Source organism: Rhamphochromis longiceps, linkage group LG4 (assembly GCF_057381845.1).
Source record: "Rhamphochromis longiceps isolate RC_006_pf linkage group LG4, R_longiceps_female_GT1.1, whole genome shotgun sequence".
In the NCBI taxonomy this organism is placed as follows: Eukaryota; Metazoa; Chordata; class Actinopteri; order Cichliformes; family Cichlidae; genus Rhamphochromis; species Rhamphochromis longiceps.
The window spans coordinates 22,890,592-22,918,351 of NC_140560.1; the positions used below are offsets into that span (position 1 = coordinate 22,890,592).

Below are 27,760 nucleotides of genomic sequence, written 5' to 3' on the forward strand. Positions count from 1 at the left end.
TAGAACTGTGCAAACTCTGTTTTTGCCTCATACTCTATTTTTGCATTTCATGCATTTCTAATTTTCCTCTTAAAATATGAAGAGATGAGCAGTAAAGACTTTTGTACGTGATTATATATGCCTCAAAAGTATTAAGGTAAAACACATGCATATTATTTTTGGTTAACTCAGAATTACTCAGGCCTGTTGATCCTCAGATTTTTGCTTGTAGATGCTCCTGCTAAATGATGATGTAAAAGATCAAACAAACAACAACATATTCACTTAACCGTTTCCGCTGTGAATATAAACGAGGAAAAGTTAGAGCTCATCATAGTAATTTTTAGCCATGATGTATTTATTTCTTCAAAATTAAAGTCTTTATTGGAATATAATCCAAAGCAGTTAAGTCATCTCATGACTGAACAAAAATAGCCATTTATCTTTAAAAAAACAAAACAAACAAACAAATAAACAAACAAACAAAAGAACTAAGATGGTTCCAAAATGCACTGAACAGCTTTTAACAAAATATACATTGCAGGAAGTCTTACCTTGCAGCCACTAATTGACTTGTTAATAAATAAGATTGTGAACAAAAGTCTTTTTTTTTTCCTTTTTACACATAACAATTTAGACTTTCCCGTATTTTGAACCAAAATTGATGAGAGAACCCTTAATTTTAAAGAAATTGTGAAGACCCGTGCCACAAACATTTGTCTAACAAGTTCTTGCAGAGCACCCTCTAAAATGAACACCCCCAAAAATCAAATCAAAGAAGTAAAACACCACGAGTAACAGAAGAAATAATAGTAGTACAATTATAATGACAGGATGTTGGTTTTTTATAAAGCAACACTGATAAAAGGAGATATTATAAAGGATCAGCTATCAACAATAAAATATACAGATTACATTCCTTCAGGGTTTTCAGAATAGTGGGAGCTCATGTGAGGAGGACGATTAACTGAGCTAGAGGGAGACAGTGAACCTCTTCTTCATAGAAGCAGAACAGAAAAAGCGAAATTATTGACAGGAGTAGTTCAACATTGGTAATTTCATGGTGTAAAAACTACGAGTCTCTACATAATGAGACGTATAGTGAGTATCCTCCTAATACTTTAGTCACATAGAGCTCAGGTCAGTGGTTTTATAATGTTGCTGTGTAGTTAAAGGAAACTTGCATCAAAGCCGCCGCTTCAGAAAACATTCAGCGCTTATCCATAGGCAGCATGTTCAGTTCCAAAATAAAAGTCTTAGTTATGGCTATATGGAAGCATGAAGCCAAGATTAGAATGTAGTGGATATAACGCGTCGAGTGCAGACCTGCAGACTGCCCAAAACAGTTCTGTAGGAGTCACTGTGGAGACATGACAACAAATTGAAGTGACATGCCTGGATATCATCTCAGGCAAAGGTGCAGTGGTCTTCATCCTGAAAATAGTACTCTGATGTGAAACATTAAAAAATAAAAGTTAAACAGAGATAAGAAGAAAAATCAGACAGATACGGTGTGTGAAGAATTGGTGGAGATGAGTCTGTAACCCCGCCCCCGTCCTTATGTCAAGCATCCACCTTCTTGTCGAAGGTGTTGAGGAGGGACTGGTGGGTTTGTTGGCTCCCGCGAGCCTTGGTGCCCTCAGGGGTGGGGGCTGATTCAGTGCAAGAGGCCTTGAAAAGGGTAGCAGTGGGACTTAGCTTCTTCTGTGGTTCAAATTCTCCCAATCTTTAACAGTCTTCATCCAAACTTTCCTGTGATTCTTTCAAAATTACGCAAAAAACTACGTTCATGACTCGGTCTGAGCACAATGCTTTAAACAATCCACATCTTCTTTGCTTTTCATACAAAAACATCCACAAACTTCCTGCAGAGTCCCTTCAGTTTTACGGGTTTAAGTCAGTGAGAGCTATGTACAGATGGGGTGGTGCATCATATATAAGTGAGTATGGTTGTGGTGGTGGTTGGTTCAGTGAGGTCTAGGTTCTCCGTGGACTCTGAAGCGGTACAGGCAGGTGTATTCGGGGTGACCCCAGTTGGACAACACCCTCACTTCGATTATCTGGAACGTCTTGTCATTCTCCTCCTGAGGGGAAAAAAAGTGGAAGATTTCAGGAACTGCTGACAAACATTGAGGTGATTATTATTACTATTTTTACATTTCTAATCATGTTAAGAAGTGCCTCTAAAGTTACCATAACCGGGAAGATCTGCAGTGACTCCCCATCGTCCTGGTATGTGTAGTGTCCCAGCAGCTTTCCCTCTTCTTGGTACTCATCATCTAGACCCTGAACACAAACAAGCAGCCTGTGATCACCTGGGATGTTTGCTTTAGAGTAGAAGGTGTCTCATTACATGGTTTTCGTTGGTGTGTTTCTTACAAAGACGGTGAAGTTGCGTGGGGCGCTGGTGATGTTTCCAGTTGGGGAGAGGGTCTTGGGGATGTGCTCCACAGCAAAGGATGTGGGCAGGATCCTCAGGGACAGCCGGATCACCAGATAGCCCTGAGAGCCTTTAAACGCCCAGCAGTTTCCAGGATACACATCAGGCTAGTGGAGGAGTGAGAGAGACTGGCTTTTAGATCAGCAGATTCTATCTATTTACTGGTTATATTTGGTGCAACGCAACTTTATTCAGCTCATGGCGAGGCTCACCTGAATGACAACACGTGGAGACTGGGAGAAGTACCAGAGTGGCAGGCCAAACAGACTCATGAGGGCCGTCTTGGTTTCGTAGGTCTCAGAGCAGCGGGTACTGAGGATGCTGCCACCTTAACACACACACACACACACACACACACACACACACACACACACACACACACACACACACACACACACAATCAGAAATTATACTAAACCGGAAGTTTTCGTTCTCAAGTCCACAAAAAAAATCATTAATATTAAAATACACCATACACAGTGCTGTGAAAAACCTAAACCTTTCCAAACCTTGCTGTCAGTTCCTAACAGTTTTCAGACAGCGTGGAGCTTATTGCAATGAAAATTTTACTTTTAAAAAAATGTCTTGCTACTTTGCTTTAAGGCAAACTAGTGGTAGCGGTAACAATTATTTCAGACATGTCTGAGCTCATTTATGGAACTGATCCCAACCTAATATACTGGCATGTTGCAATCCTGGGTAAAAAAAACAAAACGAGATGCCAGTCATGCACATTAAGGAGGCAATGTGTGGCGAGACAACAGGATGAATTTATTGCAGCAATCACCAGCAAACTGTGATGCTCTCTGCAAACTAGTTGCCCGGGGGAACTCTCCAACCACTGATGTTACGTGAACTTTAAATCTTTGCACAGTGTGTGAGCCCTATAGTTAAAGTTGAGGACTGCGACTCAGTCTTGGCGATACCGCTTTTAACAGTTAGAACATCAACACAACACCAGGACTGCTTTTACTGATCGCCATTACTTCTATGCAACTAGAGCATTACAATTAAATATTGTGCATTTTTCTTCTATGAAAGTGTTACAATGTTTCAGTGCACACACACGCTGAAGTCACCGGCCCATATAGGTCAACACTCTGCTTAGTGGCACATTTCACAATGGAGATTTTGGCATTAATACCCTGGTGTCCTTGAGCTTGCTAATGCCTGCACTCGTATTGCATAAGAGACGTGTAGCAATTGAATTTAATGTGATTTATGCAGCATTCAGATTTTACAGTGTACTTTACCTTGCAACCTAAAGTTTTTATAAGAGTAGTCATGTACCAAACATCAGTTTGTTGATACATTACTGCACAGACGTGAGTTATGTAATAACCAGCCTGATAAGCCGCACTGGCTTAGCTACTGACTTGTGTAAAGGATGGAAAGATTTCCTCCTCCTTACCTCCAGACTCCAGGGCATAGTCCACCTGGCCTGTCCGATCCTGGGAGTAGAGCTTCAGAGCATTCTGCACAATCAGCTTCACTTGCTAATAAGAAGCAGAGATAAAAATGACATGTGAGCCTAAAAAAACAAAACAAAAAAAACATTGCAAAGTAACAGTCTTCAAGACTGAGCTCAACTAGGATTATGTAAATGCAACTGATGATGCTGATGGTAAGTGTGCACACATTACCTCTTCTGTCAGTCCCTCGGCAGCAGAAGCGTGCCGGACAGTTCCGGTTACTGTCTGAACAATGCTCTTGGCTTTGGACTCAGCCTCAACCACCGTCTGGGTCCTGCTGACCTCCAGCTGCTGGGATATGTTTCTCAGGATGCTAAGCTCCAGTGAGGCCAGAGAAGCCTGCAGGTCAGGCGTGCTCACGTAGCGCTGGGACAGCCAGTGGATCAGAGACTCGGGCACCTTGCCCTGCTCCTCTCCGGAAGCACCAACACCAAAGAACAGAGCCTGCAACTCCTTACGCAGCTGAGAGGACACCTGGGCTGATATCTGGGAGCGGGACGGGGACAATTTTAAAAACTCATACAAGAGGATTCACAGAACAAGCAGGCTAAGCTATTATTGTCTTACAAAGCCAAACAAAAGTCAATATTTGACTTACAGTGTCTTGCAGCGTGTCCAGCTGCTCACACCTGCCCTTGCATCCTGCAACGCCCTGCAGGTCCTGTCTGATTTTACTCAGCTCTACCTCAAGTCTCTGTACTTCTGTTAGCAGAGCGTCATGGTCCTCCTGCTTCACGCCCACACTGATCGGGAGACAGAAACTCAAAATGTAAACAGCACAAACAACAAAATAAAGGGAAAAAAGTGGACTGTAAGGTTTATTTATTCTCCTTTTTTTTCTTGTACCTCACAGGAGCCGTGTCTGCAGCTGAAGTGACAGCTTCTTTCTCTCTTTTCTTCTTCTCATGTTCATACTGCTGCTGCTTCTGCTGCACCTCCTGCCGCACACATATAAAACAGTTATGGAAGCAGTGAAGAAAATATAAAAACAGGAGGATTCGGTTAGCATATTTAAAAAACTGCAAGTGACAAGATACATACTGGATACTATTTTTTCAAGGAGGACATGTGATTTTGTCCTGTTGGCTTTCACAGTGAGAAAGTGCAAGTTTAAATATTTCACGTTGCACCACTGTTCCGTTTATACAGACTTAACACCAGGGCTGCATTCTTACCAGCTTGGCTGTCTAACCCATTTTTCCAACACTATACAAATATTATAGTATTTTAACTGTTTGGCACTTAGTGTTTAATGCTCTTTTATAAGTTCTCAGTGGCAAAGCAGCAAACCTGCAGTACATACCTCAGTCTTGGCAGACAGAGCTTTGAGCAGTAACTCTAAATCAGCCAGTCGTGCTGCCTGACTCTCTTGCTGTTGTTTTTGCAGCTCTGCACCCTGCAAAAAAATAAAATGAAAAAATGTAACTCTTGTAACTCTGTTCTTGAGCTTTCAGCACTAACTTGCGTTTTTGGCACTGTGTCATCCACCTACCTGCGCTCTCTGTGTGTTCTCCTGCTCCAGCTCTCCTCGCAGCACACCGATTCTCTGGTCCAGCAAGGAGGCCACCCACAGTCCTAGGCTGTCCCTGTCAGTCTGCGTATGGAGCTGCTCCCTCAGGGTGCTGTAGAGACCCAAAATGTTATCATGGCGCTGCTCCTGCTTCTGGTTACCCTGCTGGACTCGCTCCCAAAGCAGGGCTAGCTGACGCTCGACGCGTTCAAGACGCTCCATGTCCACACTGGAGACTGCCACAGGGGGAAGGACTGGCTGAGGAGGGAAATAAATCAATGAACATCAATCAGTGATTATAATCATGTTGTAGTGACATGTGTATATATATATATAATATATATAATATATATATATATATATATATATATATATATATATATATATATATATATATATATATATATTATATATTATATATATTATATATTATATATATATATATATATAATATATATAATATATATATATATATATATATATATATTATATATATTATATATTATATATATTATATATTATATATATATATATAATATATAATATATAATATATAATATATAATATATATATATATATATATATATATATATATATATATATATATATATATATATATATATATATATATTATATTCATTCTCCCTTACCGATACTTGTGAGACTGGGGTGGCTGGGGTCTGCTCCATGGGAGCCTCTGGTGCAGGGCCAGGTACAGAAGCAGGAACTGGTACCAAGTTTGACAAGAAGGTGAAGGGTGACGCAGGACGCCACTCTGTTAGGTTTATGGCTGGCAGGTAGGCAAACAGGGCAGCAGTGGACGGACCCCACAACCACAAAGCTGCACACAAATCACAGATAACACTGTTAAATCTTATTCAACACACTGATATGAGCCTAAACCCTACAGAGTCAACATATCAACATTGTGGATACAAAATAGTCCAAATTGTGGGTCATGTGTATAATACAAGGCATGAGATATTTGAATATTCACATTTATAAGTGAAGCTGCAAGACTACAGTGTCTAAATATTTCCTTCCCTCATTTACAGAAGCAGCAGTAAGCAAGCCCATCGTGATGACAATGTAAGGGCTAAGCCATGTACACTAAGGAGTATTTCAGCAAGTACCGTTATGTGAGTAGAGTTTGTGTGAGCAGAGCTCAACCACAGCACAGCCCTGAAAAGGCTGACCTGAATCTGCTACTTGATTTGTCCCACACTCTGGGGATGCGTGCTGGTTATAACATCTACCGCCACACGATCACTTTTTCTATATGTGCTCGCTAAATAGGTTAGATATTTGATAAGGCACTCACCAAGGAGAAGCAAAAGGGGCAAAAGCAACAACAGGAGCTTCCAGAGTTTGGGAAGGCATCTGAAACACAGAACATACATACATCAGAGCAACGCACAACTGACAGGAGGACATGTGGCATGAATGCAAAATCCCCAGGTAATAACTCAATATGTTCTCACAGCTCAGGAAATGTGGCTTTATGAGAACTGCAAATGTCTTACTCAGTGCAGTCACTACTGCTTGAAGATTATGAGCTGTGGTCACTCGATGGGAGTGAAAATAACAACATAATAACCTAACTTGGCTTTAGAGAGTTCATAGAGTTTGTTAACAGAACTTCCAGCACTTTCAATTAGATATGCAACGTGTATCTGCACTGCTGAGGAAAGCCTAGGATAAAGCTGTCACATACTTAATTGCTAGTGGAGGTCAGACCTGATCGTACTCACTATAATGATTCTCAGTTGAGCCTGACAGCTCTTTGTTTGACCAAACTGTGTACACAGCAGTTACAGGGCATCATTAGCATTTATCTGGTGTCTTGTTTCTGGCTGCATGATGAAAGTCCAGTGTTCACTCTCTTTTAACACCGTGTTTGGCCTCTACTACCTCCTGATGAAAATAAGTTCACCTTTAGCAGCTAAAATGCAGAAATCCATCCCATTATATTATTGCACAGTTTTATCTTAGAAAAATCAAATGTAGATATTTTAGTATTTTGAAAGCTGTTCAACAGATTAAATGTTAAACTCTGTTCTATTCCTTGCGAGATTCTGAAAGACAGCTGAGGAAGGACGACTCTTACCGGGTTAGAAAGAAGACGTTGAGCAGAGACATGAGAGACACCAGCTGGTACCATCCTGTTGCAAGAAACCACAGAAGTCCTTTGCCTGCCTTCACTGTTGAGAAAGAAAAATACAAAACACACAGAATGAGAGGGCAAGAAAGAAGTAGAGAATGAACATTTCTAAAAAGATGAAATAAAAACAAGAGCTACTGACCTGGAGCCGCCAGGAGCATCCAGAACAGTGAGAGCACCCTTTGTGCTGCCGTCCCTACACCTGAACCTAAAGCTTTGCCTGCTCTCATCACACAGTAACCTGGCTGGAGGAGGCAGTGACCTGCAAAACAGGGTAAAAGAGGGAAATGTTTAATTCACTAAACTCAGCTAAAGCAATAAACTGATTGAGCTGCAACTGAATGATCAAAACATACATGTTCCTGTAAATTTATACGGTGTGATCAACAATAAGAGAAGTGCTGGTTAACCTGCATAAACTAGGACGCTCCACAGTGCCCCCGCCAGTCGGCGGGACCTAGACGACTGTTTGAGGAGGACGGTGTGTGTCTCAGAGACCTGCTTCCCTTTACAGTCATCACCTGTGTAAGCCCAAATGATGGACAGCAGGCACGCAGAATGAACAGAAAAAAAGCATGTGTGAATGAAATCATACAAAAAAAAAGAAAGAAACGCAGTCGGGCAAATTATCAAAGCAAAGCAAATTAAAATAAAGAAAATGAAAAACAAATTATATTATAATTTTTTAAAAAGCCATGAGCATGCATATTCTATATAACTCTGCAATGCATGAGATGCTGCACCATGCAAAGCTGCGTTTCCTGACTTAAAGGTCGTCTCTAATTATTTAAGAATTTATTCAGACTCAGAAGAACAACTGAAAATGGTATTTGTCATATTTGTTTCTTTTATTCTTAATTTTAAAGACCATTGTGAAATCCAGCAGCTACTTCACCTATTACTAGTCTAAAACAAGATGCTTTTCAACCATTAATTTGCTTTATTTCTTGGACCATGGTCAGTCATGTGACGTTTTTGTGTAAACTGATGGCTCGACATTAGTCTGAGGCACACATTTAAGACAAAGAAACATCTGCAGGTCACGTCGGTCAACGGGCTTCAGACCAGCTAAATCAGTTCACACAACCTTTGCTCGCTGATCTAGACACAGGTCACGCATATCATTAACTCTGTCAATCATGCTACGTGTGAGAAAATGAGCACATGCATGTGTGTGAGTGTGTGTGAGTGCCTGCTTACACAGGGAGCCATTGAGATTAAGATGTGACGCATCTTCAGTAACCAGATCCTTCACATTCATGCTTCCACAGTAGCTCGAGTGAGCTGCAATATACACACAGGGCATGTATTAGCAATATTATCAGTTGTGTGAGAAAGTTATGATGAAAAGGAAGGCGGAGTGTGAGGATGGCAAAATGCACGCCACTAATGTGACGATGAGGAGTCCTCGTGAAGGAAATGAAGAGCAGTAGATAGAAGAGTGAGGAGAAAACACATGTAGTGAAAAGGTCACAGTTGATAAAGTTCTGCAGCTGTGAAAAAAAACAGCTTAGATCAGCAGCAGAGTTGGAAATAAATTTTTTTTGCTAATTAAAACTTTTGATTGCACATTGATAAAGTGGCTGGAGTCAAAGAGCCTTGTTAGTTCTGCTTGACCAGCCACATACTCGACACTTGACAATCAGGCGATGGTTGTTTTGATTTTAATTTTGTGTTTAGTTTACTTCCTCCTTCAGAAACAGAAGCCAAAAGTGTGAAAGTGAAGGTTGAGACATAAACACATGAGGAAGAGATTCTTGGAACGTCAAAAAATCTCCATTTGAGGCGCCTTTCTCCTTAAACAAACAAAACAGTAAGAGCTGAAGAAGGAAGGAAGTGATAAAAAAGAAATTATAACAGGAAAGTTTATTAACACAAGAGCAGGTGAAGATGTCAGGAGCTGCGACCTTTAACCTTTGCCCTTAGTAGTAACAGTGGGTACCTTGTCCTTCATATCCATTAGCCCCATGGCCCATCATCCTGTGGAGAGTGGTCTGCTTTAATAGCCACAGTTGGGATAAACTTGAGGACGTCGCTTGTCTCACCGAGTCCGAAAACGATGTCAAGGCACCTGGTGACACACCGGTCCGCATTCTTAGTGTTAGTCAAAAATGCACACACTCAACAAAAAGCTACAGATAAATATTGGTGATAAGACGAGGAAGAAGTGACATTAATGATAGAGGAGTTTCCCCAAAGATGCACTTGGATAAAAACAAAACAGGAAGCTATGGAAAGAGTCCAGCAAGAGGAAAAGGTAATAAGGTTACACATGAAACACAAAGAGAGTGAGACAGAGTGATGGTGACAGGGCTGGTGAGGTAGAAATCACGAGGTTTCAAATTAGCTGCACACATCTCTAAAAGCTCCTGGAGTCAGTTCTCTCTCAAGATCACCAAGAGTCTCACTCTGAGCGGCTCAGGAAGTTGGGACAAACGATGAGAGAGGAAAATGTGGAAATGACGGGAAAAGAATGAAGAACAAAAGAATGTCTCTTTTTGTGTACCTTTTCCTGTTTGGCTCTTGGCCCTTGAACCCAGCCAGACCACACTGTTGAAGAGCACAGTGACTAAGGACACTATGGGGGCCAAGGCTTGTTTGCTGTAGCGTATACACGTGTTAGACATGGAAGCCAGGACACCTGTAGAGAAACACCACTACTGATTACATTCTCATCATTTCACAACTTAGTGAAAACATGCATTTAACCTCCCAGCTCAGTTATCCAAGCAATAAAAACAATGGCTGTATTTAAGTATGACATTTCTCACCCGTCTTGTTCCTTCGACTCCTGTCTCTGCTGTAAATACTGGTGAAAGGTGATGATGTTGACGAGAGGGCATCGGTGGAAGGTTCGGCAGCTTGAAATGTTGACGACGATGATGACGATAATAATGACGATGCGGACTGTGTGACAAAGGAGTCCGTCTTCTGAGAGTGTACAGAGCAGTCTCTGCAAATGTAGCCATTGGAGAGCGCGGCGTGGGACTTTGACGTACTGGCATCGCCGTTGACACTTGATAAACTGTGGCTGGGAGTCTGCCCTGTAGGAGGAGAGCGTGTTCACATGTTTATGAATCATTCATTAACAAACACAAAGGAAACCATTAAACTACTAGCTACATATTCTTTTCCTGGTGTTAAAGTAGTTGACTGCACACAGCAACATTAAAAACCTACTGTAGCAGAATAAGGATTAAGATCTTTTACTCTCTCTTGCAAGATTGCATAAATCTGCAGTAAGTGTGCTGGAGTACACTGCTGTTAAGATACATTTTTTGGTATGGAGTTCTGGAAAAGTCCTCTTAAAACAAAAAACAGGTCTCTCCAGATTACAGGCTTTTGCGCCCCTCAGACTCAGTGATAGTCAACAGTGAATATCTGAAGCTTCCGCGAGCATTAATGATAATGTCTGAAAGTGATTTTACGTCAGATGTCTGAGTGGAAATGATCAGTCAGAGAGAAAGTTAGAAGCAACAGAATGTCTCCTGTTATTCTCTCGCACAGTAAGCGGCCTCCATCTGGATGCTTTAGCTCGCTGAACGATAGAAAGGAAGTTAGAAATGTGCCTCACTCTGTGAGAGACGTTTTTATAGAAAAATGAAATTTGAAACGATACCATCCACAGATCTGTGTGCAGCTGCTTTTGAGGGAGTTTCAGGGGATCTCAGGTGCCCACGTGGAGCATGTAAACATGTTCACATTCAAAAATAAAACTGATACTCAAATGTCTGAATTAAGTAAAAAAATTAATAAAACAAACAAACAAAAAACCCTGCAATTACCCAAACATAAATATTTGTTTTATATATTCTCATTTGTGTTGTAATAACATATCTTTTACTTGACTGAGCATTTTGTTTTACCATTACTCCGCCTCATTTTCTCAACCAACTCAGCAGTTTCACTTCATCCTGTCGTATCTCCACTCCTGAGCAATTATTCTGGGTATGCAAGATTATCTAATATAGGGTCAACAAAGAGCAGTTACCCAAGATAAGCCTCAAATTCTTTTTGATAGAGTCTTTAGGAACTAAAAAAAAAAAAAAACATCTGTCATTTTATTTTTTCAGAGAGGAAGTTCAGTTGTATATTCTGCCCTGTGGAATCAAATAAAATGCTTAATTAAAGGAGATTTTTCAGAAGTATTCTCTTTCGCGATTGAGTCTTTATTGTTATGTAGCTATTTATTCCAACTTACCCCAGTGTCCATCCACACAAGTTGTTGTTGTGGTGGTAGTGACAGTGCGTTGCCTCAGATGGGGCTGCTCCACGATGGCTGTGATCTGAGCAGCATCAGACGCTGTGCTGCTTTGCTGCAAGCTGCTGCTGCTGTTAATGGGGGTACTAGCAGCTGAGAAGGCGAGGGTTTTCCTTGGTGTGGCGGCCTGGCTCAGGGATAAAGACAGGGAGTTGGAACTGGACTGTTGCTTTCTGCTCCGCAGCGTCCTGTGTTAGCAGAGAGGGGAAACAGAGCTGTGAGTTTGGTAATTGCGTGGGAATAAAGAAGTCAAAAAGTGCTGCAGAACAAAATAAAACTATAAATACCCAGCAATAATCACAAGAGACATACAATAGAAAATTAAAACACAGCAAACAGCAATACAAAACTGCATTAGAAAACAAATTAAATACAGATAATAAAAATTACATGATAAGAAAAGTCCACAGAATCAGCTTAATGTAGATGGAGTGGCAGACTATTCTGAAGCTAAGCCATGAGACACAAATCAGTCTGTGTTGGTATTCAGAATGACCAAACGTAAATAAACAACATAAATAAAGCCACGATCGCCACGCTCAAGAGTTGTGTGTTCGTCTTGTAATCGGAAGGTTGCCGGTTCGAGCCCCAGCTCGGACAGTCTCGGTCGTTGTGTCCTTGGACAAGACACTTCACCTACCGCCTACTGGTGTTGGCCAGAGGGGCAGATGGCGCGATATGGCAGCCTCGCCTCTGTCAGTCTGCCCTCAGGGCAGCTGTGGCTACAACTGTAGCTGCCTTCACCAGTGTGTGAATGTGAGAGTGAATGAATAGTGGTATTGTAAAGTGCTTTGAGGGGTCCCGAAAAGCGCTATATAAATGCAATCCATTATTATCATTATTATTATTATTAAAATTCTTCTTTTACTCTTTGGTAAGTTAAATGTTAGAGTCAAAGAGGAAAAGTGCCCATTGCTGGTCTCACCGTGTCTCTCTCCTGGTGCTGGTGTAGCTGCTGCTGCTGCTGCTGCTGCTGTGGTGGTTCTGGGAGTAATCAGCCAGGTTCTCGTTTCCATAGTGACTGGCACTGGTCTGGAGACGCAGGCTCCGTCGTGACATCCTGGGCGACTCGTACACAGGAGCTATCTGGTGCTCTTTCTCAAACTCTAACGCTGCTGTTGAATAGCTGGAGCTGAGAGTGAGAGCGGACAGAGAAAAGCAGGAAGAACAGAAAGAGCGGGAATGTTAGAAAATTGGGAAGGAAAACAAAACTGTTCTGTGAAAGAAGGCACTGCATGACAGTTAATTACAAAGAGGGCGTTTCTTTTATCCACTGCATGGGAATCCTTTTGGAGACAAACAAGCCTCGAGAGTGCCTTTATGCTTCAAATCAATACTGAATGGGGATATCCTGCCTTTTTACTCATGTCTGTCCCTCAGTTAGTCAACTTAGAGACACTTTTTAAAAAAAGAAAAAACAAACCCAGTCCTTTTTACAGAGCTGTGATGCTTTTGTTCCCTGCAACTGGCAGAGCTCCTGACAGGAAGTGACTCACTCACCATGGAGAGAGAAATATAAGAACAGGCACAGAGTGTCTCTGAAAGTAAAATTAGACAAACAAACCCAGTAAACATCCAAAGTATGCGAGAAGGCTAAACACGAGACTCTTACTCCCCTCCCTGTAAAACCAACTGAAAGTCAGAACACACTATGAATGTTGTTTGCCGTGCTTCGCTGTGACTCACAGGGCCACACCCACCTGGAAGAGTAGGCACTAAGCCAGGACAACATTCAAACAACTGCAGACTACACTGGAACACTATGGAACTTGCTAATGCCTCTGGGCTGGTGCGAAAAGAAAATACCTTAAAGTACAACTGTTCCATCTTTCTCTGTAATAGTAGAGGCACTAATGCTTTACAAGCACCACAAACATGACTGTAGGGTCTGAATGACTCATCAAGGAACTCGATTATAACAAAACCCTCAGTGCAAAGTTTTTGCTACATCTAAAGAAGCACTGGTGTACTGGACTGGACTCATTTCAAGGCTTTAATAACAATATTTTTAAAATTTGCATTAACATAAAATATTTGTTTAGGCATTTAAGAAAATGTTTCCTTCTAAAAAAATCAAATTTTAATATGACACATATGAAATGAAAGGTTTTTTTTGACAGAATGTACAGTATTCAAAAGGCGTCTCTTTTAAATATTTATTATTGCTGATTAATGAGACAAAAGCATTTTATTCCTCCTTTAATTGATGAAATAATCAATTAAATATTTGATTACAGCACGATCTGTAAAGTCTGTCCACAAGTGGGGAGGGTGGAGCTCTGGACTGAGCCTCTCAATGGAGGACGGGGAATAAACTTCCTGTTACACTTCAACAAGGAAACTCTGTAAATGTGTAAACACGAGTTTTATGGCCTGTCCATATCTCTTGCAGAGCACACGCGGCATATGATTTCAGAGGAGACTGACCAAGCCAGCAGTATGTGCATGCATTTGTGCACGTTTATATCTTATGCAGGTTGCTCTGTGTCCCTCCCTCGGTCTCTAAAACCCAGAGGATTACACACTCCCACTGAGAGCCAATTAAGTGCTTTTGTCCTCACTCTGCCTCTCGCCTGCTGATCCAACTGGCCCTTCTTTGAACACATGACCACCGGGGCAGTATCCTGCTGATCTGAAATTAACCTATCTTCTAATGCAAAGCATATACACAGGATTGGTAGCAAGGAGAGGTTTCTGTAAAACACCAAAAAGTAAAAAAAATGTTACAAATCTTTCAAAGCAAAATAGGTTTTAAAATGCTATAATGAGCACTGTCATTAGTGCACTAATTAGTAGGAGGCAAGAGTAAAATTTGAGTAAAATCCAAACTAGAATCAAAAGTTGGAAACATTTTTGTCTCAAATCATTGTCCACTTATGCCTACAGCACTGATATCCCTGAATAAGCATCTGTGCTGTGAAAATGACCAAACAACAGACCCAACAGAGCTTCAGTAGAGACTATAAGGACTCTGCTGGACACTGTCTAAACAAAGGCCTGAGAAAATAGTGCGTACCGTAACACAGGCAGGCTAAATATCAAAATAACAATCAGTTTTCCATCACACCTGCACCTCTTTTTATCTTATTCAAATTTTAAATTTAAATATTGGGAAACAGCTGCGTGGCAGTCGAGCATTTGCCTTTCCAAATCAACTGCGAGTCCCAAACTCTGACAATTCTCTTTTTTAAAGTGATCCAAAAATGACCGAAAGGAGTTAATCCAGTGATTCCGGTCCACAGCGAGAATGTCTGAATGCCACACTTCAACAGCTGCAACATGGAGTGGATAAAATGTAATAACTGTTGCTTCCAGGTTACATTCTTATCAAAACACAACTTCATTCCTATTTATACAAGAACTCACGCACACACAGAAGTGTGTTTTTCATACCAAAGCATAATGATTCAGGTTTGATTAGTAACGTTTCTGTGGGGTGTGGAAGCAAGTGTTACAGGGCAGATCAGGGTGTGTGCACGAGGAAACTGTCTGCATAGCCTACAGCCAGGTAGAAGCTTCCTAATAACCTTCTGTTCTACCTGGAAACCCCATGTGGGCATATTTTAACAGAACAAACACCATTTGGGTTTTTATAAAAACAAAGCTTTTACCTCCAAACAGAGCTGGTTACCACCCCCTCCTTTAGCAAATTTAAAAAAAGTTTAAAAACAAGCGATTCGTTTCATCGGGTATCCAAATTCATTAATGTGCCGCTCTCTCCCAGGCGGCTTCCACGGCCCACATCCGTGACAAAAATAGAGATGGACACAGCAAAGAAGACAAAGATGAAGAGCCATGCAGTACATTACAGAGAGAAGACACTTCCATCCTGACATTCAGCTTCCTGGAATCTCTCCTTACATAAGACTAAAGCTTTATCTTCCCACACTCAGTGGGCGCAGCCAAACTTTCTTACAGCGCACAACTGCACATCCAATCTGATCAGACTAGAATCTACATTTAACCAGCTTAAGTTTGCCTTGTTGTTACTTTGGACATTTCTTATGCAGTCGAGCTGTTTATATTTGTTATAGATTACTAAAGCTCAGCCTACAATCAAGTAAAAATCACAAAATATATATTTTATGTCATGACATTCATTCATCCGGGTGTAAATGTAGCTGGGTGAGTCTGTTTACTATGCATGATCAGTGCAAGGAACTTACAGCTCATACAGGAAGCATTCGTCCATGGGACGAAAGACAGGTCTCCACTGATCCCACTTAATAAAATAATCAACTGAAACAGAAAACCAATTGTTTTTTTTAGGGTTTTTGTTTTCTTTTATGACAGTGCAGAAATCGCAGAAGCTGCCAAAATAACTCAGGAAATTGTCACTTCTGGTTTCATCTTCATCTATCCAGTGATATATGATCCCGCCACACCAACAGAAAAAAAGTTACTCCTGTGACATCACCACAGGTGAGTCTACACCCCCAGTGCTAGAATTTGTTTCCCATCTCTAAATAGCCTCCCACATGAAGCCTGCTTTGCGTAGTGTATGCAAAAGTATGAAATCTCATCATACAAAATACAAAAGGAGACACTTTGTTGACACCAAGCAAATAAAATGAGCATATCCATTCAGTTATTATAAAAATAATAATTCCGAATACTGGAATGAATACATAAAGTCATTTTTGTGATCAAGCATCATGCATTCACATACAGCAAGTAAATGTCTGTAAGTAAATGTGGCCATCTTCACTACTAAAGAAGTTATGAGGGCTCAGAAATGCTGGCAGCAAATAAAAAATGACATAAATAAAACCCCAAAACGTGTAAACCCATTAAAAGCCCCATGTTCTCCAAGGGCCTTTAATCTGGAAAATATTGATACCATCAAAGTCAAATTTTGCATGGTTTCATTAAAAACACTAAAAACTTATTGCACAAAAAAGAAAAAAAAAAAGATCAGCTGGGAGGCACTAATTAGTTTTTTCCCTTCGTTTTTCATTAACCTTGTTTAAAGTCCAGCAATGAATGATTTAGCCCACCTTGTTTAAGGGACATATGTGAACAGATGTAAGCTAAGGGCTAAAAGTTGTATTATACTGTAACGTTTGCCTAGTTCCTTTATCACTTTTTAACTTCTTTATAGTTTTTATGAGCCTTTATAGGAACGGTTAGCTTGTAAGACATTAAAACTATAAAAATGTAACAGTTGTAGTTTTTTAAAAGTAAAAGAAAAATGTCATTTTTACCAATGGCATTCAGAACTCAAAGATATCTCAGTTTCATCTGCAGGAGAAAATGTGAACACAGCATAAAAGAGATCAAAGCAATTGTGATAAGTGCAGAAAAAAAAAAAAACAGTTAAACACAGCAGGAAGTCAGCTGAAGTCTGCTGCAATATGTCCAGTTAGTAAGAACCCTGCCCCATGATGGCTACCATTTGCACCCTCTGTCTAACACTAACACACACACACACACAAATCTTCAACAGAGGTTATAAAAACCATTTGGGTTGTAAATCTCAGTGTGGAAACCACAGTTGTGGCTGCAATGCTTTGTCAAAAGCTTGCCAGGAGGTTCTCACACACACACACACACACACACACACACACACACACACACACACACACACACACACACACACACACACACACACACACACACACACACACACACACACACACACACACACACACACACACTAATAAGAGGGGCATGCTGACCTGATTTAAACTTTCAGAAAAATGAAAAGTCCTAGTTAAAGTCGTCCAAACAAATATTTTGTTAGTTGCCCAGTGCACACCTGAATGTCTTAAGTACTGTCCTACCACGTAAAAGAACCATTTACATAGAACATCACTTTCGAAAGGAAAAAGGTGGATTCAGACATCAGATTTTCTAATTGAATTTGTCCAATTTCCATCCGCAATCTCATAAATCAAAATTTCTTTGGCTGGCACTTTAATCTAATCACAGCTAAACATTACATCTCTTGTAAACAACACAAAATGTGTTATATGGGAATGCTGCAAGGCCAAGAAAATTGAACCTACTGCAAGTTCTACTACTGAATGTTCATGGGTTATTAGATTGGTGCCAACAGCAAACTATTTTAGAGACTTGGGATGCAGTTATTTGGCTGACGCTCGTTTCTATTTCGTTTCCATTATTCAAATCTCCTCCCTGTGATATTACAGGATTGTGTTGATTGTGTTTAAATTGTATTCCTCTCAGTTTTTTCAGTTGGAAATTCAGTTGTGCGAGCCTTCGAAAGGCTGTGGGGAGAATATGAAATCAGAGCACAATTGTAGCCCCCTCTGTCTTCCTGTTTTGTTCAACTGAGCCCTTTAAGTGCCAAGGCCTATAGTTACCAGAATCCAGGATCTGAGAGTCTTCAAATTTCCATCCAAATATGTTTGGGTGGGTTGGATTTGGCACTGAGATTAGGATCATTTGAGCCCACCCACAGACAGTACCTCCCTCTGCCCTGCTGTGTGGTGTCCTTTTCCTATCCGTGCTATAACACCACAGTGTGCCAATTTATGTTGCTGTTGCTGCCACAGAGACCGTCCTAAACAAATCTCTGGCTGGAGAGAGAGACTCATCAGAAGCAGAAGCTAGATATTTACCACGTCCACAGACAGATGCTGTGATGCAAAAACACAATACAGGCCAGAAACAGAAGTGCTTCTTTTATGCAGAATCATATTCATCACGCACTTAAGATTTAAGGTTCAAATTTCTACTTTTATTCGTTTAAAGAAACAGAAATGTTTGGATAACACTCACAAGAAAAGAGGAAAGCTAACTCTTAAACTCTTAAAAATCCAGCTGCTGTCATTTACTTGGCACTTGTGCAGCAGTGCATGTAGTTAAAAAAAAAAAAAAAAAAAAAAACAGACCACATGTCAAAACAACTGCAGCAGCACGGTGAGCAACAACTGTCCAGCTTACTCTCAGTGCACTCAGCCCCACCCTATTCATGTTGTATTCCTGAATCTGGTCTTGCAGAGCATGACTAGCAGGCACAAATCTGATGAGAAAATGTGCTTTGTATGTTCTTGCAGATTTATGTTTGCATCAATTTGCTTAACCAAATTAATAATAATAAAAAAATCTGTTTAAATCTGTATTTAAAAAAAATGTTTCCATGGCTAGAAGGCTGAGTTTCTGTTATTGTCACATTTATTTATTTATTTTTCATCGCTTATGTGTAGCTAATGTTTGCAGATAGCACTATATAGTATCAGAGTACTCAATCAAGCCTGCTGCTTACGGTTTACACACTTCAACCATCACTTGATGGAGAAAAAGCCCCCAAACAGAAGCCCCAGCCCTACTGACCTACTTCCACTTCTATAAAATATGGAGGGTCTCTAAGAGTCAACACTTACAAACACACCTGCTTTCAGTGCATTTTTCTGGAGGTGGTGCAACTAAATTCTCAGTCACAGCCTGTAAAGTGCAATTGTTCTTGTTTGCCATTTATCAAGTCAAAAGGCTGAAAAATGTGCAAAAACAATCTATGATGTTAAACCTTCAAGCTTAGAATATGCAGTTATCTGAAAAGGCTTCAGAAATAACAAAGAGGACTGAGTCTACATCACTATTCCTGGGCTAGTCACATAAATATCACCCAACTCTAAACAATATTTCAAGAGAAGACATAACACAAAGTCTGTGGTGTTTTGTACTTCAGCCTTGTTCACACATGCAAAAGCTGTTTTTTTTTAAGCTTACCTTTACCTTTTTCCCTCTTCTCAACAGTTTTAGGACACTGAATATGGACCTTTTAAAAAGTCCTTCAGCTGTGGTTTTGGTTTGCTGTGTCACTCCTAACAGCATGCTCTAAGCTTCAATTGTATTTTTGCATTTTTATATGGATGGAGGGTTTTTCTGTTTGTTTTTTGAACAAATGTTTGTTTACATTTTTTAATATTGATGACAGCAGGAAAACCCTGGTTAAACTCTCCAGGAAGTTGATTCTGATCATCTAAAACAGTGTCAAAAAGAATGGAACCAATTTTCTGAGGTATCATAATCAGGATTACGGAGCATGAATCAAAGTATCCTGATTTAGAACATAAAAGAAAAGACTATTGAGAAGTCTCTTTTTACTGGACTGAGGCTCACTCTACATTGTAGCAGCTGTGTAGGCATTGGGGAATTCCCCAACTTAAACCTTGTCTGGTGATAAATTAGATTTGCACGAGCATTTCTCTCATTGGGAGCACATACAGTATTACTCAGACTGCTGGGTCCATGTTGTAACAGTCTCTTCCTGGTAAGAGGGAAGCCCCTTCCTCTAGCACTATCAACTGCTACAAAACTTGTCTCTGCTCTTTTGAGTTTTGACAACAGATGGGCCAACGGTTTCTGTCACCTGACCCTGTCCCTCTCTGTGCTATTCTCTTGCATTCACTGTAGACCATGCACACTCAAACACACACACACACACACACATTGAACACATGAGGGGCTATTTGCAAGCGCCAACATTTAGTGCCTCTGAGCTGCAGTAGACACAGGCTAATAAAAACAACAGATCAGTCAACTAGCTAGTCAAGCAGCATAAACTGTTAGCCTAATCCTGAGATCACGGGCACGGCTTTGACTGGGAGGTTCATTAATAGCTCCCCAGCTGACTGCATTCAAAGGAACATGATTAGCGTGTTTGAGCCCTTCAAGTCTACCTTGCAGACTTGGGTGAGGAGTCAAACAAGCTTTTGTACATTCTTCTTATTTGGCCTCAGTCTAGAGACTGTGACTCATGAGACTTATTACTAGGAAAGGATTTCACACAACTTGAAAACACACCCTGTGTGCCACAATCCCGACCTGAAATCTGAAGAATGTTAATATTTTGTCATTTTCATTATAATACAGCATCAGAGATTACTTGCTACTCTAAAAGCTTAACGTAAAAAACATCTAGTCAGCCAACTACCACTGTCCATAAATACCAATCCCACCTGCTGACACATCAAATACATAATGAAAACAACACAACTTAGTGTGACACACATTTACTGAAGCTGCTGTTGACTTTGTCTTGCTGGCTGGGAAAGAGCACATGGATCTGCTTAGTGCACTTCTCACCATGTGATTTGCATTTCTGCAAGAGAAGCTGTAAACCAAATGAGGGGTCTTTGTTCGAACTTGACTTTTTACAAGACTCTCTCATACTCTCATATTCAATTGAGAAGCTCCTAAAAGTCATGCAATCACTCTCCCATTGCCTAAAGCGAGGAAAGGCACAATGAAGTTACAATTTCTTGCTCTGCAAATGCTCCTCTGTTCTGAAAGCAATGAGTCGTAGATTCCTCCACATACCTTACTGATGTAATGTCAACCACGCCCAAGCCAGGATGACTGACAAGAAACAAGGTGTGGAAGAGGACCACGATGGGAGAGGCTGGTGTTACATGCATGCACACGTATGGACAGCATCCTCTCCGACAATAAATTCAAAACACCACGACTTCTTCTCTTTTCTTCTAAAAATCATTGAAAAGTTTTAAACTGCCACGCTGATTTTGCAATATAGCGAAAAGTGCGTACAGACAAGACAATATATTTCTGCGCAAGGCTTCTCAACTGCTCACCAAGCACGAAATGCACAACTGAACTGTGAGGCTGACTCATCAAAACCACAACCAGATGATATTTTTACAGCCACAGATTTACTAAAACCTCAAGTTCAAGCACAGAAATGTACTGAGGAGCAAATACACTTAACAATCTCATGCTGTTCTTATAAATGAAGGCATTTCTATTTTAAATGAAAAGCAAATCATGTGCATATTCTCAACTTTCAAACAGCTGAGGGACAGATGGATATTTTCAGTAAGGAAATAAAATCGGATAAAATGCAAGTCATAACCAAGTAGACAGAAAAATTATTACATGAGAATTAGAGTTTGACTTCAAGCATATTCTGTTCATGGACTAGAGCAAACAGAAGAGAGAGTATTTGGACAACTCTGATTAAAATGCACCAGTAGGATCTCAGCAGCCACAAATGACATGCAAGGTGTGAATGAAATGCTGTGGGCCTGAATGTTTGATGCTGCAGCAAGAGTACCGCAGCGAGTCTACGGCAGCGCAGCGCTGAAGTCTCACCTGAGAGAGTAAGTATAGCCGGTGTTCTCTGGAGCACACTGTGGTGGCGTGTATGTGTGCAGCTGGGAAAAATCCATGTTCAGACTTCTTTGTTTAGACTGCAAGAGTTAGGATTCAAGGCAAAGGACTATTTTAGCCAAGGACAACAAGAACAGACCAACTTCACAGACACACACAACAAAATGCAAAACGCTTTGTTCAGTTTGTCTCTGGCAGAAATGATGAGCTCGAGTTGCGCCACAGCTTAACTGCATTTCGAGTACAGATTCAGAACTGCATCTACATTTTATAAAATAACACAGCACTAGCAAATTTCCTGCCTCTTCCCAAATCAATTCAAGCTCCATTCACTGGGCTGTTCTCCAAGAAAACACAACCGCCAGTAAGTGCTGTGCTGCACAGCCATGTGCGGGCAAGACCCTAATGAGAGCTGCTGGACATTCCTTTTCCTCTGAAAAACAATACTACTGTGTTTCTGCCTGTGGTTGAGAGTTGGCCAACCTCTTCCTCCATGCTGGCTCACGCTGGTAGATGACAGAAGCTACGGACACCAGTGAAGCTGTAGCGAATGACTCGTCTCTTCTCCTCCGGACACAAAGAAAACAAGCAGCTGATCGAAAAGGCTGGTAGAGACAGGCCAAAGAATGACGATCCTCTTCCCCTTTGTAATAGGAGGACTCCTCACCAGCACAGCTACAGCTACAGTGAGCACTTGAGTAAGCTGAGTATTATGAAACCCAGTAAAACACAAAGGGGTGGGGCTGATTTATAAGGCAATGGGCGGGAAGTCTAAAGCCAAACGGCTGGTCTTCTTAGTGAAACCTGCATTGTGTGAACTGCTGAACAAATACTTCGTTCCACATGCTCACAGTTGAAAGTTTCTCAGGTTAACCAAGGTAAGATTAATGCATTCCAACACAGCAGTTCTGCAAATATTCCTACTTTGGTGAACAGTTTGAAGAGTTGTGTATTGTTGCGAGCATGTCAATATTAAAGTGGACCCAATGTGTCCGTAGCTTAGATTTGCATTATCATGCAGAATTCAAATACTGGGCTGTGATGAAAAGCTGCAGTCCATCCACGGCCTGAAACAAGCCATCTTAGCTCCATTTTTAAGCCTGCTTTCCGTCAATGGCCTCACACTTGCATACGAAAGGTATGACTGGCAAGTGGGTGGGACTGCTGAGTGTCCCTGATTGCTGTAGTAGGAATATGCACTCTAAATGATATCATACAGAGCCAAGGGTAGAAAAAGCTGCCTGCAACAGAGCATTTAAGCAAGCTGAAGAGTGAGATTTTGGCTCAAATGGATCACTTCCACGACCTCACCACATAAAGCTACATGCAGAGTATAAGGTGCCTCAGACAGCTTTAAATGAGATAACTGATGCAATAACAGTGTCCGATTGGAGGTTTCTGGCCACAACAGAGCAACTATTCTAGATGGCATTCTGTGCATGTGGCAGTCTGACTCAAACTTCTGTTCAACAACTCAAAGACAGAGCAGCAGAATAAAACAGATGGCCATTACTGAAAACCCAGCACCAAACTCTCAACACCATAATCTTAATCATGATTTCAAATCCACATCCAAGTCTCCAAGCCGAAAAGCGGGATAAAAGGAAACAAATTCCCAAAAGCCAAGGGGACTACTTAAATTCAGCCAGGATTAGTTTTGGGTTGTTGTTTTTTTTCTTTCTTTCCTTTTTTGCAACATGTCAGCACTGCGCTGAATCATGACGCAGGCGCTGAATGTGGACACTCCGAAATTAAATAATAATCTCCCCTACGGTGCATTAATCCACCAAGAGACAAGCTGAACAGTAACAAGAGAAACAAACACATGCAACACAGTGACACCTTTACACCTTTCCCACAGTACTATCGCACATCTCCCTTTTTATTTTTTTGCTGCCTCCTTTACGCAAACTGTGTGCGACGAACAGCGCAAACAGCTGAGTCCTGTGACTGCTCCAGCTACTGTCAAAACACAGTAATACACTAACACTGTTTACAGCACATGTGTACTCCTGTTCTAACTGTATTGCGCTCAGGCCCGATGACATATCAGCCCCCTTACATTCGTGCTAAATTTAGAAGCTGGATGTATTTAGACAGCGCCGTCACTGACTTACAGGCTTGTGCAACGACGCGCTAATCACACTGCTCATCGTGCAGGTCAACTTGAGATTTATCTGTAAAAACAACACGCATTTACTGATCACTACTAACCACTGAGAACGCGTCTAACGTTTGATACTGTCGCAGATGTAATAAAACGACCGTAGAAAATCAGGCCTAAAATTGCGCACACTGTCAAAACTGTTGGCAAAGGAGCGCAGCGAAGATCCGAATTTAAAAAAAATAATGCAAACACACTGTCACTAAAAACAGTTTCTACATTAATATGATTTTCAAAGCAGCTGGTCAACTTGCCCGCGTTGTTAGGCTCCATTTATGCTGTTATTCTTTAAGAGCGTAATCCAAATGAGTAAGATCCACACAGTACTATCAGGGAACATGCGCAAACTTCTGCCAGCATCCCGACGCGCGGAACCCCCAAAAGGCTTATTTATGACTGCGGATCCACAAATCCTTCAACGCTATTTTCTCACAGAAATACGCCAAAGTTTACAAGTGGCGAGAGACTGCTGTGCTAGTGCACAACAAGCAGATTTCCAAAATGGCTTCCCGGGCGTAACAAAGCCAGAAGGATCGCTGCTGAGCTGATCCTCCCACTCCCAGACCATCCATTGTCGGCCAGAGCGCACACTTTAAATCTATTGGAGGAAAAGCGGCGTTGCAACGGCATCTGCTGAGCCACTGCTCGGTGTTCCGTGCACTGACGGAGATCACGCTTTTGTTTCAACTAGAAATCCCTGCATGACACCTGCCGCTTAAAGGAAGCTCGATCCATTCATGACAGCGCTGCTGAGGCTCTCTTTATAATAATTTTGTAATATGAAATATTAAATAAGAAAAATAAGACTCGCTCATTTTCACTGACCTCCATATAAATTATTGTTTAACATTTTATTCCACCACTTGTATTTTTTGCTCCATGTGAAAGGTGAAAGAGTGGAGATGAGCAGGTGACAAGGGGGGGGGGGGGGGGGGGGAATAGCCAATCCTGACGAGGCTGGTGAAGGAAGTGAGAAAATGCGGATCTTAACGATTATATTTAAAAGCACCAGACTTTTGAGAAGCCCCGTCTTTTTTTATGCACCATTAACAAACTTGTGAAGGGAAAGGGAAACGCTGGCACTTGCTGCTGTGCTGTTACTACAAACCCTCTAAAGCAGGATTACACCAAAGTTATTAAGGTGTTTTTGTGCATTCAGTCATGTTGAAACAGCACAATGACTAATGCCAACACAAAAAAGTGTTAGTCTGGAAATGATTAAGTGCATAAAGTCACTGCTTATAACAGCCTGCATGTCTGCACGGGTTTTCTATTCAGGATATTTCACCCTGACTAAAAGAAAGAGTCGGTATGGTTGCATATCTGGAGCTGAATTTATCTAATCTATCTATCATTTACACAAACCAATACTATCAAGTGAAGGTCCACTGGTAGCTTGCCTCATAGGCGTAATAAAGACAGTGTGGAAATGCATGACACTTGTAGATGTATGGAAGAAAATAAACTCGTTAAAATACTCATAACTAAACAAAATAACCCAACCACCAGCTTGTAAAGCAAATCCCACACTTTCTACATGCAAAAATCAAAGATCAGCCATTTTTATTACTTTATTGAGCCTCGTGAAGCTCAGTGCTTCACAAGTCTCATGCAGTAAAGAGTTAAAGTGAAAGGGTGTGGCTCATTTTAGGCACAAGAATAAGAGAAGTGAGAATATGGCAAGAAAACCTACAAACAAGTTGTAGGTTTTCAGAGACATAAGCTTCATCACTACCAATACAGTCACTCACACTGCCAAATCAAACAATCCACTTTACAATCAAATCCGGATCATGAGTAATTACACTGCTAAGAACCTTGTTACCGTTTAATGCAGCATGCGGCAAAGAGAGGAAATAAAACACAGCCCAATTCACAGCAAAATGGAAAGGTTACTGTAAGGGGGATTCCTACAAAGAGTCAGGTTTGCACGATATATACTGTAGGTTCTCAATTTGTATAAGACAAATATCCCCAACCCAACCCCCCTTCAAAAAAATGAACAGGTGCATATATATATATATATATATATATATATATATATATATATATATATATATATATATATATACATACATACATACACACACACACACATACATACATACACACACACACACACCAACCATTATAATTATTATATAACCGTATATATATAATATATAACCCTATTCCTCTGTGGGGCAACCTGCATATGGCCAATAAAGCATTCATTCATTCATTCATTCATTCATAATGTTTGTTAAATAAGTTTTACTCTTCTCAGAGTTGTTCAGAGCCATACTGAGGATTTTGTGTTTCAACATGCCCTAGAATTATTATGTTCCTGTATGAAGCCACCGAAGTTTCCAATCATGTCCAACAGGAGTCTGGGTTAGATAAGAGAAACAGTAGACATAAAGCTAAATACTATACTGTGCAAAAAGAGGGGATTTTGCACCATAATCACTTTTACCTTTGATTTTTTAAAACTAAAACCTACCTGTATAATGCATGTTTTGGAAGCTAGTGGCACTTATCATTCAACATCATAGTCTTATCTCTGCAGACGATAAGCTGAAAGAGAAAGCTCCCACAGAGGCATATCAGACACCTAAAATCTCTATCCCATTCTGAACAGGCGTGCTTTAGAGAGGCACCATCTGCTGGACAGTCTGCTGCACAGCAACAGTGTATTCACCTTATGGGAGCTTTCGATACGATCTAATTGTAAGTTTTAGCGTCAAGGGCGACAAAAGGTGGGCTCAAGAACTAAGGAGCAAGCCCACTCACTTCCGGTTTCATCATTAAATATTAATGATTAGTTACTATGTCTCGTGCAAGTGCGTTTGAGATCAGGAAATAGAAAACAAAACTTGTAGAAAATGTGAGTGTGGAGGACCCATGAGCAAGTCAGAAGTGGTTGTCGTAAAATAAAAGGGGTTTGACAAAAAAAGAAAAAAAAAAAGAAAACAAAGTCCGAGTGTGTGGCCACTTCCTACGAAAACGGAAGTGTACACTTGTCAAGTCTCTCGCTTCTTCACGTGGACCTTTTTGCTCTGCTAAAGGTTTGTGGAAGTGTTGGTTTAACTACGCCTGCGTGGAAAGCTCCTGATAATATGCAGTTGGTCTGTGTTCAGTTCACGGACCAACTGCCCATAATCACCATTGTGGAAAGAAAAGAAGTAGTTAGCCTCGCTTGTCCTGATGTGAGCCTCTATAATAGTCAGTCGTGCCCACAGGCGTCATTTACAGTGCATACATTATTTGTATTATTATTTTTCTTTTACGACTAAATATTTCCCACCAGTAAAATTCTCCACAACGCAAAACACCAGATGGATGCAACACGGAAGCAAGTTTAATACTAGAGATCATCTGTGTAGCTTCCCATGAGAGCTGAGAACAGCACGCCTAAAAGCAGCACACATCATTAGCAGGGCAGAGTGTACTCACATGCTGAGAGTGACTGCGGGTTACTGACGGTAAACTCGTGGATGGTCTATTCATGCAGCCGGCTTACAGCTTTCACAGTTGTACCTTCACATTCCCGAAAAGAGGACCCAGCTCTAACGTTCGCCTTTCCCGCACACGGTCACTTTTTCCGTTGCAGCACGCGCATCACCACCGTCACTCCATATATGGTAAAAATGACCATATACGGGAGCCAGCTCGACCGCCCATTCAATGGGCGGTTGA

General features: G+C 40.9%; 1 protein-coding gene across 3 annotated transcripts; it reads right to left on the reverse strand.

Annotated features, from left to right (window-relative positions):
- Positions 1-316: 316 nt before the first annotated feature.
- sun1b (Sad1 and UNC84 domain containing 1b) lies at positions 317-27,676 on the reverse strand. Of its 3 annotated transcripts, none has more exons than XM_085403863.1 (23): positions 24,337-24,607; positions 21,901-21,998; positions 12,749-12,955; positions 11,764-12,011; positions 10,334-10,606; positions 10,069-10,203; positions 9,505-9,633; positions 8,763-8,846; positions 7,973-8,083; positions 7,705-7,824; positions 7,509-7,602; positions 6,723-6,781; positions 6,052-6,242; positions 5,384-5,659; positions 5,195-5,287; positions 4,738-4,829; positions 4,490-4,634; positions 4,063-4,377; positions 3,831-3,915; positions 2,632-2,747; positions 2,359-2,526; positions 2,173-2,265; positions 317-2,063 (listed from the first exon to the last, which is right to left on the reverse strand). In XM_085403863.1, exons 2-23 carry the CDS (start codon positions 21,975-21,977, stop codon positions 1,947-1,949), a joined length of 3,228 nt encoding a protein of 1,075 aa, XP_085259989.1. In that variant the 5' UTR covers positions 21,978-21,998; positions 24,337-24,607; the 3' UTR covers positions 317-1,946. The 3 variants fall into 3 exon arrangements, with proteins under 3 accessions (XP_085259989.1, XP_085259988.1, XP_085259990.1); XM_085403862.1 differs by lacking the exon at positions 24,337-24,607 and adding an exon at positions 22,402-22,616; XM_085403864.1 differs by lacking the exons at positions 21,901-21,998; positions 24,337-24,607 and adding an exon at positions 27,518-27,676.
- Between the last annotated feature and the right edge of the window lie 84 nt (positions 27,677-27,760).